Below are 16682 nucleotides of genomic sequence, written 5' to 3'. Positions count from 1 at the left end.
GGAAATTAGATAAGGAAGATGAATAAGCCGATTTGGTCTGTAAATATTCAAATACAAATGAATTATAATATTAACTAGTGCGATACTATTCATGCCACCTTCAGTGTTAGAGATAGGAAGCAGGGGAGAAAAATAACTATAAAAAAAAAAAAATAGGACATAAGGTTGGTGAAAATAACAATAGATAGGAAGTTGTTCACCAGGGTAGGCAAAAGAAGCTTGACATGGGATTGTTGGTTAGGGTATGGCAATGATGGTAACAAAAAGGACTGAACAATGGATATAGATATATTTAGATTTGGTTTGCGGGAACTTAGGGGAGGGGCTATGAGTTTGTGACAATAAGAACAATTTACAGACGATTTTGAGTTCTACGACAGTCATGAGTTGGATACAGGGGAAGAGAGATTGTGGTTCTAAGGGGATTGGGAAATAAATTGATCTACTGACCGACAGACACAGCTTTGACAGTAGAGGTAGATGTGGACCTTAGTGCTTACAGAACAGTTTCCCATGATGGTATCACACATGCACCCAGAGTGCAATAAATATGTATCGAAATGTGTTTTCTCAATGTGTTTCGTTTTGTAGTTTTTTTATACTTGTTAGCCTATGCGCATTCTCTCAACAACCGTAAGAGATAACGACACAGCCATAAAAAAGAGGACTATGGAAACAATGTTGGTGTTGGTGGAATTGCTAAGTGGGAATACATATGGCTTTTTAATACTAACAGGAATAACATTGCTTAGGATTAAATGAGGATTGCTCTACATACCTCATAATTTCATATTACTTATTTCTTTGTCCTTTCAGTGTCAAGTTAGCGCTTTGTTGTTATAGTAAAAGTTTTTTTTATATTTTTCAAATTAATTCGAGAAATGAAAATATTTTTTCTTTGAATTTTTTATTGAAACAAAATTTTTTAAAAGAATTTTAATTGAAAAAAAAAACTGGAACTTAAAAATAACCAAAAAAAACTGGAACTTAAAAATAACAAAAAAAAAAACTGGAACTTAAAAATAACCCCCTAAAAAAACTGGAACTTAAAAATAACCAAAAAAAAACTGGAACTTAAAAATAACCAAAAAAAAACTGGAACTTAAAAATAACCAAAAAAAACGGGAACTTAAAAATAACCAAAAAAAAAACGGGAACTTAAAAATAACCAAAAAAAACTGGAACTTAAAAATAACCAAAAAAAACTGGAACTTAAAAATAACCAAAAAAAAAACTGGAACTTAAAAATAACAAAAAAAAACCTGGAACTTAAAAATAACCAAAAAAAAACTGGAACTTAAAAATAACCAAAAAAAACTGGAACTTAAAAATAACCCAAAAAAACTGGAACTTAAAAATAACCAAAAAAACTGGAACTTAAAAATAACCAAAAAAAAACTGGAACTTAAAAATAACCAAAAAAAAACTGGAACTTAAAAATAACCAAAAAAAACTGGAACTTAAAAATAACCATGTTTATTTAAAACACAACACAAAAGCAAACAACAAGATCATATTTTCATGTTTTTTTTAATTAAAAACAACTTTTAAATATTTTTATGTTTTTAATCCTTAAAAAATTACTTATAAAATAATAATTAACGAAAAAGACTTTTGTAAAAACATGATTTTTTTTATTAAAACTATTATAAAACAATTAAATAAATATAAACATTAAAAACTTTGAACAGAGTTTAATTAAAACACAACACAAAAACAGGCAACATCAAGTCATCAACAAGATTATATTTTCATATTGTTTTTCTTAATTAAAAAAATAAACTTAAAAATAAGTGTTTCTTTAAAACATAATGCAAAACAGACAAGAGTCACTCTTGTGTGTGAGGTTCATATTTTTACAAAGATATATATCCACTACTCATCTGCAAAAATGCAATTGAATAAGTGTAAAAAATCTCCACTCCCATTGGAGTTAAAAGTAAATCTATTTGCAAGTGAAGAATATATTAATGTTTAAAAAGATTTCTGCATGTTGAATGACAGACTCCAGTTCAATTGCAGATTTGACCAATACTGCTAGTTGAAATAAATAAAGAAAATGACTAATATTTTTTAATACTCAATCTCACTCCAAGAAAGTTCATTACCTTTTCTGGTGTGATACTATGAAGGTGACCAAAGTGTTGAGTGGGGGGAACAATAGATAGGAAGTGTCATACAAATGTACGATGAAATAGGAAGTAGCAAACAATGAATCTGTAAGTATTTTTAGATCGAACCTTTTACGATTTGACAATGACAATACAAGCCTACAGAACAGATAACACGGGAGGTTTTAATGTGATGCTATGAAGGTGACCTATGGTTCACTAAGTGCCGAGGGGGGAACAATAGGTAGGAAGTGTCATACAAATATACAATGAAATAGGAAGTAGCAAACAATGAATCTGTAGGTATTTTTAGATCGAACCTTTTAGATTTGACAATGACAATACAAGCCTACAGAACAGATAACAAGGGAAGTTTTAATGTGATACTATGAAGGTGACCCATGAGTCACTAAGTGCTGAGGGGGGAACAATAGATAGGAAGTGTCATACAAATGTACACTGAAATAGGAAGTAGCAAACAATGAATTTGTTGGTATTTTTAGATCGAGCCTTTTAGATTTGACAATGACAATACAAGCCTACAGAACAGATAACACAGGAAGTTTTAATGTGATACTATGAAGGTGACCCATGAGTCACTAAGTGCTGAGGGGGAAACAATAGATAGGAAGTGTCATACAAATATACAATGAAATAGGAAGTAGCAAACAATGAATCTGTAGGTATTTTTAGATCGAGCAGTTTAGATTTGACAATGACAATACAAGCCTACAGATTTGACAATGACAGTACAAGCCCACAGACTACAAGAGAAGGGCAGCTTTCGGGTGGCTGGGAGTGGGGGTGACTTCAGATATCGCCGCAGAGAAGAGAGTTAGTTGACAACTAGACGCCATTCACAACGGATGGGAGTTGATAGCGGCAATAGTTGGACAGTTTTTAGAGTTGACTGCGAAACAGTTAGAGCCGAATTGCGACTGACAGACGAGCCTAGCCTTGGTAGTATGTGGAGGTTGGACTATAGTTTCACACACACCCAGATACCATCTGATATGTATGTGACGCATTGGTGTTGTGTTTTTCGTGTTTGTTTTATTTTGATATTTCTACTTTGTGAACCCATGTGTGTTCCCATCGACAGTCGTCAGCAAGAAAATGATGATCCGGCCATAAGAAACACAATGAATGAAAAATACCACGGCACACACGACGTTGGAGATCAGCGATCTGTCGGGGCCTCACATGTCTGGTCACACTGGCTAATGAAAAAATAAATGGAAAATAGATTTTCATTTAAAAGCCCGTGCAGATTCCTGAGTTTGACAAGATACATCTGAAGACGGTCAGAGGTTACATTGACTGAAACTTTGTGAAAAAATACTCCAGATGAGAACAGCAGTCCGAAGATTCCAAATAATATGAATAATGAATCTTCATCTCAAAAATTCAGAACCACATCATCTGAGTAATTCATAGGTTTGAAGGGGTACAAATTAAAATATTTCTGACTTTCATGATGTTTGAACCATGAATTTCTGAAAATTCTCAAACTTTCAATTTCTTTGGATAATTTTTAGATAATTAGAAAATGAAATCGAAGATGAGGTAATTTCTCCCGTGCAGTGCTCAGTATCCCTACTAATAATGGATAAAACTGATTATATATATATATTTTTTTGTCTTTCCATTACAGTTGGTGATTGAAACCGAAAATGGGGAATTGGTTGACCGTCTCTCTCCTTGGGCAACATACGTCGTATCTACAACAGTGCCTGTGTTTGATCAATGTTTTTGGAATCCTCCACAATCTGAGGTAGGCATTCATGTTTTTTCTTCCATTTTTCATTTTCAAGCCTTTTTTTTTTTTATTTCATCTGATCCATATCAAAAGACCACATATTATAAGTAAAACCCTAGCCTGTTTAACTAGAGCCAGAGAGTTGACTGAAAGTAACATAGGTAAAATGCAACTTGGCCCCATGCCTTTATCTCTGCTCTCATCTAACGTCTAATCATAAACATGATATTCAATCGACTAGTAGTGTTTTTTCTTCTAGTTAGCCATCTTGAAAGAGGACCATCATTACCATCACTTGCTTTGGAAGGAAGGGGAGTAGTGTAGTATCTGTTCTGTTGTCTTGAGATCATCCTTCTAGTCATTTTCTCTTCCTTTTTATTATTAGTAAGAATGATACGCTATCTCTTCTGTGCTCCTGAGACATTATCCCATGGAATACGATGACGTTCAAATTTTTTGGAGGAAAGCGGGTAGTGTAGTGACCATTTTGTTGGCATAAACCAACTTCACATGCATTATCTTCTCTGTTTTGTAGTAGGGCTATGACAATAGCATATTCTTTTCATTGTTTTAATTCTCGAGTATAAATCCGACACAGACACAGTTAATCAACCAAGATCACATAAAAATATATAAGATATCCAGAGATACACACTTGAGATTCAAAACAATGAAAAGAATATGCTGTTGTCATAGCCCGAGTTATAATGTGGCTTTTTTTGTGTTCATGAGATAATCCTCCTTGGTAGCAAATAAATTGTCATTATTAATATCATTTCTCTTCACATCTTAATTAGAACTGTACTTTTTTGGCAATGCTGTGAACCCTCCTTACACTCATTACTTAATAATATTTGATTTTGTTCTACTCAGTGTTGTCAGGCAGCAATAAAATTGTCTTTATTTAATATCACTTTATTATATTTGGTAAGTGACTGGAGGTAACATTTTTTTTGTTTGTTTTATCTCTTTGGATTATTTTCATTATTAACATAATTTCTCTTCATACAATTGTGAAAGCGAGTGAAGGGAACAGAATTACCTGGATTCAAGAATGTCATAGTTTTGTTCTACTGGGCATGAACCAGGAGCGATAAATATGAAATTACTGTATTACATTTGAAAGTAATAGCTCCAGTATCTTAATTACATTTTTTTCAGCATAGGAAAACAAGAGAGGGGAATGAGTTGGGGGGGGGGGGAAGAATAAAGCAAGGGTTATGGAGAAGGGCATTAAAAGGAGACTAGAGAAAGCGGGTGAGGTAGAAATTTTAATATAAAGATGTCACACATAATTTCACTTCTATTTAATTTTACACTTGTTGACCTGAAATAAAACAGCCTAGACACTGATCGTCGACAACACATCTTCCCTAGCTGAAATCCAAGAGGAAAGATAGTAAGTGAAACAGGAAGTGGAAGTGACATCACTGCTCTGACGTCACTTTTTATGACTTCACTGCCTACAGTGCTTGCGGTGGGGGGGGGGGGTAAGAATCGAGTTGCTTGCCATTTCCCACAATTACAGTAGGAATGATGACAGATTTTTACGTCATTAATAAATCAACTCCTACAATTGGTTAGGAAGGAGGAAAAGCAGAGCCCAAAGTCCTCCTTATTTCATATGATTCCTGATTTTGTTTAAAAAAAAAATAAAAAAAAAAAAACTTTGATTGCTGCAAAAATTTCTATCTCTTGACTCCTATTATCTATTTTGGAGGTGAGTAGGTGGTTGAAAAAAATAAGACTCTTGTCTCTGGATTCAACTCCTGAATGAGTTCTTAAACGCCATTTAGTCCATACTACTAATCAAAAAAAAAAAAAAAAAAAAATTACTGCTACAGATTTCTACATATAAAATTAAGAAAGTTTTATCTGCAATTTTCCCATCATTTTGATGCATGTTCTACCTGCAATGCTGTATATGACCACCCAAGTTTCATGAAGAAATCTTTATTTTATTAAGAGAAGAATTAATGATAAAAAAGAATTCTATTCTTGGAGTAAGTATGTTACTTCAAAATCTGGAATATATAAAAGCATTAAAAGATAGTGCTAGTAAATTAAACGGAATTTTAACCCGTGTCCACTAGAAATAGAGAAGGTATGTTAATGTTGGGAAGATTCCAATAGCGTGTAGAACAATAAAAAGGAGGAGAGTTATTTAGTTTTCCTTATTTAATAATGTAAGCATGACCGTTAAAAAACAATATAAAGTAGTGATTTCAAAAATTAAAAAAATAGATGAGTTGAGTGCCATCATCTATAATCGAAAACGAAACCAAAACGTATGAAGAATTCTTGTCAAAATTATTTATTACAAGAAATGGAAGGACACAACAATTATTAAACGACAGCCACTCGAAAGAAAAAAATGTAAGAGTGACACACAAAGTAACACACACGCTATCGTATTAATATATAGACTAGGGCTATGACAATAGAATATTCTTTTCATTGTTTTGACTCTCAAGTATATATCCGACGCAGTTAGACACAGTTAATCAACCGAGAACCACATCACTATATAAAAGCATATAAGATATCAACAGATACACACTTGAGAGTCAAAACAATGAAAAGAATATGCTGTTGTCATAGCCTGAATAATAACAATTGCAAATATTAAAAAGAATTGTTTTGAAATCAGAAATGAAGTTCCAATTTTTACAATTCCGATACAAATTCCGATACTCCAAAATGTACTGATTTTTTCAAATTCCTGATTCTGATTAATCATTCCAACACTAGCATATATGTAACAGGGTGCCGTTGTGTGTAGGCAAATGCATACAAAATGACGTTGCTGGTAAAGAAAAAGGTTATAAAAAGGAGAAAGAGCACTTTAGAGATGCTGATGATGTCACAGTTGTAATGAGAAGTCATGCGTGTTGGGAGAATGAGGAAATAAATGCTGCTGTTACAATTTTCTATTTGTTCACTTTGCGACTGAGGCTACGTGTTGGGTAAAGGTACACGTATCCAGTTTTCAACACAATCTCTAGCAACTTTGCATTGGCATTTTCCGGCAAGGTCATGTAAGCCGTCGGAAGATTGACCAATCAGCTGTAATAAGAAGACCAGTTTCAATGGAAGCGTGAGATTTATTAAATCAAGAAGAAAATTTTGAGCTGGAAAATGATTTTCAACACGTTATGTCAACATGACCCCCCCCCCCGCCTCCCCATGTTAAGAATGGCTTTAGGGGAGTGAGAATGGTGCATTTTCAATTAATCTTCTGACGATTTTTTTTTTTTGCTTTAGCATCTCCTGGCTGTTTATGTAAGATGCAAAGTTGCTGGAGGTTTGGTCATAAACTGGATTAGTACCATAGAGAGATACAGTGTACATCTATGCCTCCCCTCTTAACAACTAAACAAAATATTGTAATTAAAATTAAAGAAATACTTTGTAAAGAAGTATATTATTCAATTTATGAACAAATTATGGCTTTATGATTTGCCTAGCCTTAAAGTTAAATACCTCAAAATTACTACAAGTGTAAATAGCACCCTCTCTGGTTCTTTGTTATTGTAGCAAAATTTGAAAATTGTAATATTGAATTTCAAGTGCAACGAATGGCATCTACTTTGTCATGTCACAGTGATGAAAATATCCAAAAATTACGAAAAATGATAAGGTAGAAAATTAATTATTAAAGAAAATAGTTTTCGAAGACATTAGTAATTTTACCTTACATAAGAGGTTCTTCTTCGTTTCCATTGTGTTTATGTTACATTTTCTGTTCATTTGAGTTTTGTGACAAAACAAAGATGGCAAAATCATTTTTTCGTTGCATCATGGAAATACATATTTTATGTAATATTCCAGAAATATTTAACTAATTGTGATTTCGCTAGAATAATGAAGAAGGGCCTCCTTTCTTGCCTTGATAGAGAGCAAAAATGATTTTGCAATTTAATGGAGAATGTTCTCTTTTCCTCTCTACAATCTCTTTTTCACAGAACTTATCTAACTACTGCCACTGCAAAGAATTTTCCTTTTAAAAACCAAATGAAATTCAGATGAACAGAGAATGCTTTCAAGAACTGCTCATCTGTGGAAAACAATACCATGGGACTGCTTCCCTTCTGACTACAGCATGATCGCCTTCAAGTGCAATGACAGCAAATACTTGTGGAGCTGTCCTTAAGTAATCAAGTCCTGCCTTTTCCATCGATTGCTTCCAATCTTCTTATGGTTTTGTTCTACATGCAATTGATAACCTCATTAAACCTTTATCCTCGAGTGACCTCTGTTCCTTGATAAGTCATGACTCATTAGTAGGAAAAAGGGCGCTTATTTAGAATTACACTTATTCAAAAAAATAAAAAATACAGAAATCTATTCATGATGTACGTACACATCACTGAAACAAAAATCGCATAAAAAAATCATCAGTTGATGAAGTAACTAAGAAAATCAAAGTTTACAGTTTTTAGCGATTTTAATACTAAATGTATCAATCATAAAGCTAATTTTGATCTTGATAGTTCGAATTGAGTTGTCTCATCCTTATTTATACATCATGGCCAATCAAATCAGTACATGTCGCTTAGTCATAAAATTTGATTTTCTCAGTTAAAAAAAAAAACAACTTAATTAATTTATATGATTTTTGGAATATGACATCTTCATTCTATGACAGGTACGTACATCATAAAGATTTTTCTGTATTTTTGTTTTTTTAATTAAGTGTAATTCTAAATAAACACCAGAAAAAAAAGTTACATTTGTAGTATTCTGAATTTTACTGGGTTTATATAATTCAGTAATCGTTCATATACCAATAAATTTTAAGCCAAAAAGAGATGACTTTAACTGTAAGCTGCAAAATTATCATATTTCGTAATTGAGCATGTTGCTATCAAGTATCTTTGCTATCAACTGCTATCTTTGATGTCTTGGTTTTTGTTAAAACAATATATATATATATATATACATTAGGGTTGTGACGATGAATTGGAAAAATTGGAACTTTTGGTGGTATCGGAATCGGGGAAAATTGGAGCCTCATTTTCGATTCCAAACTGATTCTTTTGGATCATTCTAACTTTTAGGGTAGATAAGCAAATTTTTTACCACTAATCTTAAGTCTGACCGACTATGTCATAAAACCACTCCTAATTGCTTAATTTTTCACATTACTGTCCAGACTTAGGATTAGTACTACGAAAAAAGGTATATTTTGTATGACTATTCACAATGACATATTTATACTAAATTTTAATCAGGAACATTAACATGACTAAAATTTTAAAACAAACAAAGTTGACTATAGCCTTAAAACATTGTCTGGTCCGAAAGAACGATCATTTTCCATTAACTTTATATGCAAGACCGACTTTATATTGTTTAGTTTATTATTTTTTTCAGGCCGTTTACACATAATCGCTTGAAAAATGAAGAATCATATTTTTATTTTCGGGTGGATTATCATAGGTTGCAGAATTCTAATGAGAACTCTATTTCTTTCACAACAAAATGTTATAATTGCGAATTGGTGAAAAAAGAAAACAAGTCATGATAGTTTATTCAAAGTTTTCAAAGTAATCACCTAAAAATAACTTCGCTGTAATCGCCTGAAAAAGTAGTATTTTATTTTTAGGGGTCAGCTAATGGCAACTAAAGATCTTAATCTACACATTTGCTGCTGCTAATGTTGTTGTTGTTATAATAGTAGTTCTGCATTATGTTTTTCTTTTTACCGTAAAACAAATGAATCTAATAACCGATTAAATTAATAATTAGGATAAGGAATAGGAACATTTTTTTACAGAAGTCACAGAATAGCCCCCCCCCCTCCCACGAAATTCCCATGTTAAGAATGTTTTTTTTTTTTTAGGAAATTATTTTAATAGGGGAATGAGGATTTTGTAAACTATTCTCTTTTTACACTGTCCTCTATCTAATTGTGCATACAAATCGTCGACTATTTTCAATTATGAAAAAAAAATCAAATAACATTGAGAACAAACATTGTAACTCTACTTTGTTTTAAAAGAAATATAAATCTTTGTGTCTCATAACTTTCTATCGATTACAAGGAAAACATTTGAGAAAAAATATACCCAGAAATTACCTGGGGGTTTATGTAATAATTTGAAAATTTACAAAAAAAAACCCCAACAAATCTCTAATTAAATATTTATAAATATTAAAAGAATCGGAAACGAATTGGAATCGGAAATTTAGAACAGAATCGGTAATTGGATCAGAATCGGGAAAAATTTTGGAATCGTCCCATCACTAATATATATATATATATATATATATATATATATATATATATATCATGCCAGGTCCAAATCTCTTGACCGGCGTTAATCGTGACACCCTGCTCTGATGATTCCCGAAAGGATGAAACACTAGTGTCTGTAGGTATTTAATAATTATTATAGTAAATTATTATGTCAGCCCCTTTAAGAAACTTGTTTCTTATTGTTGAGCACTTTACAGTTGAAATAAAGTCGGTCACTTTAGCTATAGTTATAGTGATTAGATCACCCTGACAGTCGTTAAAAACATTTAAAAATAAATGTTTAAATTTCAACAGTATTTCTCGTGGTTGACGTTGGTTGAATGGATTTGGTCCTTGCTAATGGAGTCAGAGATGGCTTCATTGCCGGGTTGGAACCTCTCAACCGGCATTAATCGTGACACCCTGCACTGATGATTCTCAAAAGGATGAAACACTAGTGTCTGTAGATATTTAATAATTATTATAGTAAATAATTATATATATATATATATATACAAGGTGTCTTCAGTAAGTTTCCAGACGTTTTTTGTATGAGCACTTTTATTGATAGTATGCACATGAAACTCAAGTCCCCTTTGAAGTAATCTCCTCCGGCTGCAATGCACTTGTATTATTCCAACAACTTCTGGAAGGCTCCATGGAGGTCCTCTTGTGTGAGCGTGTCAATGATCTTCATCACAGCCTCTTTCATCTCCTCAATTGTTTCACAAGGATAGCATCTAAGGTTTTCCTTGAGCTTAGAGAATAACCAGAAGTCACGGGGAGCAAGATCTGGACTATAGGGAGGGTGAGGAACTGTATTGATGCCCATCTTGATCAAATAGTTTGTGACAAGGATGGAGATGTAGACTGCTGCATTGTCCTGGTGGAAATGGCACTGATCTGATTTGGAGAGTGCTGGCCTTTTCCAACGGAATCTCTTCCTGAACTTTATGCATTCTGCTGGTGGAACTGCCACTGCAAATAATTATCCGTTCTTCCTCTGTGTTCCTCTATCACAGAAAGAACATTGCTAATCTTTCTCTACTATATTGTTTTCATTGTAGGTGCTCTACCGACCTACAATCTATGGTTTTCTCTGTAGAACCATTCATAATGAGTACTCTTATACTTACAACTACTGCAAATAACCATCCTTTCTTCCTCTGTGTACGTGGAACCAAACAGAACTCCCATGAACAGAGCCTCTTTCCAAGCACATCAGTAAAACAATACCAAGGGAATGCTTTCCTGCTACCTATAACATAATCACCTTCTAGTCCAATGTAAACAAATACTTGTTAAGCTGTCATCATAAGCTAGCTTTACTTTTGGCATCCTTGTAACTCTCGCTATCCTTATTTTATCCTTTAGTCCTCACACTCTGACATGAGTGATGTTTCTGACAAAGAGGGAAGAATTGCTATTTTCTGGGTTTGTAAAACCATTAATAATGAATACTTGTCTAGCTACCACCACTGCAAATAACTATCCCTTTTTTCCTCTGTGTACCTAGAACCAAACAGAACTCTCATGAACAGAGCTTTTTTTCCTCCAAGAGAACTTCATTTCAGAACAGCACAATACCATGAGAGTGCTTCATTGTTTACTACAACATAGTCGACTTCAAGTCAAATGCCAAATATCTGTTGAGCTGTTCTCTTTAATAATTGAATCAATTAGATTCTGAGAAACCCAGAAATAAATCAATACGAAAGTGACAAATTTGTGTCTACGTCAGTTTCTTCTGGTTGACTTACATGCACTGTAAACAAAAGGATAATAGATCTGAGATGTTTGTTTTTTCTATTTTTTATATAGGAAAAGATTTAAAGAAAAAAATAAGGGAATAGGAGATATTAAACATCTTTTTGTGTGTGTGTTTTTTTTTTTTTTTTTTTTTTTTTTACATTTACAAAACATTTTAATAAACAAACGAAACATTATGCCTCTATTTATTAAAACAGAAGATTCTGTTTTTCATATTGTGTGGGGAAAATAGAGAAGCCTTACCACAAAAATGTGCTTGTCTGTCTGTTCTACGGGCTGAGAAGGAAAAATGAAAAGATCCAAGATGGCGACTGTGGTCTTTTAATGCTCATGGTCTCGCACAGTTCTTGAAAAATCATGTTTCACACATGATTTTGAGGTGCGCCCGGGCATCATAAATGCAGATTGCTGGAGGGGAGTGGGTAGAAACGTTCAGACCTGTGTAGAGTGAACGTCATCAGACTTTTCCGAACTTGTTTACATTGGATTTGAAGGCAACGATATTGTAGTCAGTCAAGAAGCAAGCAAGCAGAACAGTGTTCCATAGGCGAGCAGTTCTAAGAAAGAAGCGTTCAGACCTGTTTAGAGTGAACATTGTTGTGCGACTCGTTAGACTTCTCCGATTCAGATTGTCTATGCTTTCAGCATCCTAAATTCTCGTTTTCAAATTTCTTCATTTTTTTTATGATTATCCGATTCTTTCTTTATATTAGAAATTGAAAATGACCAAACAAATCCTTTACAGCCGTCGTTTCCGATCCTCATAGAATTGTCCTATCATCCAATTACAGTTCAAGTATTTTTTTGCATGGAGGAATACAATAAAACATTTCTGCTTCTGACACATGTCCGTGACAAGTTGCTTTCTTATTGACGAAATGTTGCATCTCTCTGCCTGTTCTACAAGTATTTTAATGGTGGATGCTCTGACGAACTACAAGCCCTTGTACCCTCTCGACGTAAATGCCTCTGACAAACCCGACAAGCAGCAAAATCCCACCCCTATACAGTAGCGATCCCTAGATGTAAGAAAGCCTTTTACTTTAATAGTTTCTTCCCTAGAACTGCTAGACTTTGGAACTCTCTTCTGGGTTTCTGCTTTCCCAACTCTACTGGCATGCAGAAGTTCAAGTGTAATGTGAACAGACATCTAGCTGCTCAACTCCCTACATAGTATCTCTGCAACTTATGTCCCCGCTAGTAGCCGTTTATATCAAAGTGACACTGTGCCTTGTTTGGGGGGGAAATGGAAGGAATTAAAAAAAAAAATCCTCATTCAGTTCATGAATGCATAAGTTCAGTCATTATAATAATGCAATTTGTATTCCCATTTGATGCATTTGGGTAGAATAAATTTAGGCATCACTTCACCTCCCCAATTTCTGGTAAATCTGACCCCAGTTTTCAAATTTCTGACATGTCTGACTCCAGCAACTCAGTTTTTGATTCATCTTACTATGTGAAGCTGATGTACTATTTTTGAGGATGCAATTGAGGAGGGTAGTGTAGTATCTGTTCTGTTATCATATCATCTTCCCATGCACAACCTCATGTTTTGTAAGGAAGAGGTTGACTCCAGTTTCCAAATTTCTAGCTCTAAATTCATTTTCTGATACATCTTACTTCAACCTCTAAATTTCTTCTACTTACGACTCCAGCTTCCCAATTTTTGTTGCCTCTGACTCCAGCTCCCCAATTTTTGTTGCCACTGACTCCAGCTCCCCAATTTTTGTTGCCACTGACTCCAGCTCCCCAATTTTTGTTGCCACAGACTCCAGCTCCCCAATTTTTGTTGCCACAGACTCCAGCTCCCCAATTTTTGTTGCCACAGACTCCAGCTCCCCAATTTTTGTTGCCACTGACTCCAGCTCCCCAATTTTTGTTGCCACTGACTCCAGCTCCCCAATTTTTGTTGCCACTGACTCCAGCTCCCCAATTTTTGTTGCCACTGACTCCAGCTCCCCAATTTTTGTTGCCACTGACTCCAGCTCCCCAATTTTTGTTGCCACTGACTCCAGCTCCCCAATTTTTGTTGCCACTGACTCCAGCTCCCCAATTTTTGTTGCCACTGACTCCAGCTCCCCAATTTTTGTTGCCACTGACTCCAGCTCCCCAATTTTTGTTGCCACTGACTCCAGCTCCCCAATTTTTGTTGCCACTGACTCCAGCTCCCCAATTTTTGTTGCCACTGACTCCAGCTCCCCAATTTTTGTTGCCACTGACTCCAGCTCCCCAATTTTTGTTGCCACTGACTCCAGCTCCCCAATTTTTGTTGCCACTGACTCCAGCTCCCCAATTTTTGTTGCCACTGACTCCAGCTCCCCAATGTTTGTTGCCACTGACTCCAGCTCCCCAATGTTTGTTGCCACTGACTCCAGCTCCCAAATGTTTGTTGCCACTGACTCCAGCTCCCCAATGTTTGTTGCCACTGACTCCAGCTCCCCAATTTTTGTTGCCACTGACTCCAGCTCCCCAATTTTTGTTGCCACTGACTCCAGCTCCCCAATTTTTGTTGCCACTGACTCCAGCTCCCCAATTTTTGTTGCCACTGACTCCAGCTCCCCAATTTTTGTTGCCACTGACTCCAGCTCCCCAATTTTTGTTGCCACTGACTCCAGCTCCCCAATTTTTGTTGCCACTGACTCCAGCTCCCCAATTTTTGTTGCCACTGACTCCAGCTCCCCAATTTTTGTTGCCACTGACTCCAGCTCCCCAATTTTTGTTGTCACTGACTCCAGCTCCCCAATTTTTGTTGCTTCCGACTCTAGCTCCCCAATTATTATTATCTCTGACTCCAGCTTCACAATTATTATTGCTTTCGACTCCAGCTTCACAATTATTGTTGCTTTCGAGTCCAGCTCCCCAATTTTTGTTGCTTCCGACTCTAGCTCCCCAATTATTATTATCTCTGACTCCAGCTTCACAATTATTATTGCTTTCGACTCCAGCTTCACAATTTTTGTTGCTTTCGAGTCCACCTTGCCAATTTTTATTGCCTTTGACTCCAGCTTCCAAACTTTTGTTGCCTCTGACTGTAGCTCACTAAGTTTTATTGTCTCTGACTGTAGCTCACTAATTTTTATTGTCTCTGACTGTAGCTCACTAATTTTTGTTGTCTCTGACTGTAGCTCACTAATTTTTATTGTCTCTGACTGTAGCTCACTAATTTTTATTGTCTCTGACTGTAGCTCACTAATTTTTATTGTCTCTGACTGTAGCTCACTAAGTTTTATTGTCTCTGACTGTAGCTCACTAATTTTTGTTGTCTCTGACTGTAGCTCACTAATTTTTGTTGTCTCTGACTGTAGCTCACTAATTTTTGTTGTCTCTGACTGTAGCTCACTAATTTTTGTTGTCTCTGACTGTAGCTCACTAATTTTTGTTGTCTCTGACTGTAGCTCACTAATTTTTGTTGTCTCTGACTGTAGCTCACTAATTTTTGTTGTCTCTGACTGTAGCTCACTAATTTTTGTTGTCTCTGACTGTAGCTCACTAATTTTTGTTGTCTCTGACTGTAGCTCACTAATTTTTGTTGTCTCTGTAGAGTTGAAGAAAATGAAGGGAGGAAGCGCCCACGTGTCTGTGCGTCATGCCTTACCTTGGAACGCTCCTACGGTGTGCGTACGTGCATGGCCGAAACCCGGGAGAAATTCCAAAATGGCGCCGTCCTCATCTTGTAGATTGTGTGATCATCACTGGGCCCCACGTGACCGTTCTTTGGCTGCTGATTGACCGAGGACGAACACTGGAAGGATAAAGGGAGTGTGTTTGGAACATGGGGGTGTCTTTTCTAGGATCGACGTCAGTGTGATCGTATCGGTGAACTGCTGCAGCTTTAAGAGTACCTTAGTGTGTGTGTGATTTTTTGGGACTTGCTCGTCTGCTGACTTTACAGGACTTTCTTTTCTTCTGATTCTACAGGACCTGCCCTTCTGCAGAACTTGGAACAAAACTTCAAGCCTCTTCTTTCTTTTCACATGTAGTCGCCTAAAAAGGTAGAATCCGACTTACTTGTGAAACGGCTTTAGTCTCTGACTCCAGCATCCCGATTTCTGGTCCATCCAACTCCAACTTCTCCGTTTCTGCTACCTCTGATTCTGCATCCATGGTGATATACATTTTTATGTGGTAATCACAACCACTTAATATGATTAGATCTCTCAAGAAGTGGGTGAATAGCAATCAAAAGATTTGCCATTTTATTAACTGCAATAAAGTGTAACATTTATGTCGGCCATTAAATGGCTCTTTTTATAATGTTCCTTTAATTAGAAATATCATTTGGGTGTGACAAGAATGTGAACATCTAGGTAGTTATAAAGAAGAAATTTTTGAGTTTATGTCACCAAGTACATAGAAATATAGGTATCCTTGGTCAGGATTGTAAATAAAATGTTAAGCTTCAAATAATCTGAGATATTTTAACTCTGTAATATCTTTTTTTAACGACAAATGTTGAAGATTTTTTGAAATGAAGGTTGATAATTTGTATTTGGTTTATTGTAACTACTATTCTCAGCTTGGTTGTTATTTTCATAATGTTTCGGCTGATGTAACCACCAGTCTTCTTCAGGTGCATCTTTCCCAACTCTGGGACTCTTTATGCCAAACTCTAGAACTGTTGTGGTGAAATTATCTACGAACGAACTGATCCATATACATAAATACTGTATGACAAAACATTGATGCAGGTTCTAGATCCAGAGAACCAACAGACGAACAAACTCACAAACTCACGCTTTTGTATTTTCTTGTTATACATTTTTCTACTCTTGTGTTCTGTTTCTCTTGTAACCCTTCA

The 16682-nt window shown here is 35.3% G+C and overlaps 1 protein-coding gene across 1 annotated transcript in view; it reads left to right on the top strand.

Moving 5' to 3' along the window:
• The window catches only part of LOC145293227 (1,4-alpha-glucan-branching enzyme-like), a 136825-nt gene that overhangs the window by 58527 nt on the left and 61616 nt on the right, over window positions 1-16682 (top strand). Inside the window, exon 5 of the mRNA XM_080139773.1 lies at window positions 3766-3885. Coding sequence (XP_079995899.1) covers window positions 3766-3885 — 120 coding nt within the window. The remainder of the gene's footprint in view (window positions 1-3765; window positions 3886-16682) is intronic.

This window comes from Euprymna scolopes, chromosome 14 (genome assembly GCF_053919585.1).
Source record: "Euprymna scolopes isolate OS-2025 chromosome 14, ASM5391958v1, whole genome shotgun sequence".
In the NCBI taxonomy this organism is placed as follows: domain Eukaryota; kingdom Metazoa; phylum Mollusca; class Cephalopoda; order Sepiida; family Sepiolidae; genus Euprymna; species Euprymna scolopes.
The sequence above is the reverse complement of the archived record's forward strand: the minus strand, read 5'-3'. Positions and strand labels throughout refer to the sequence as shown.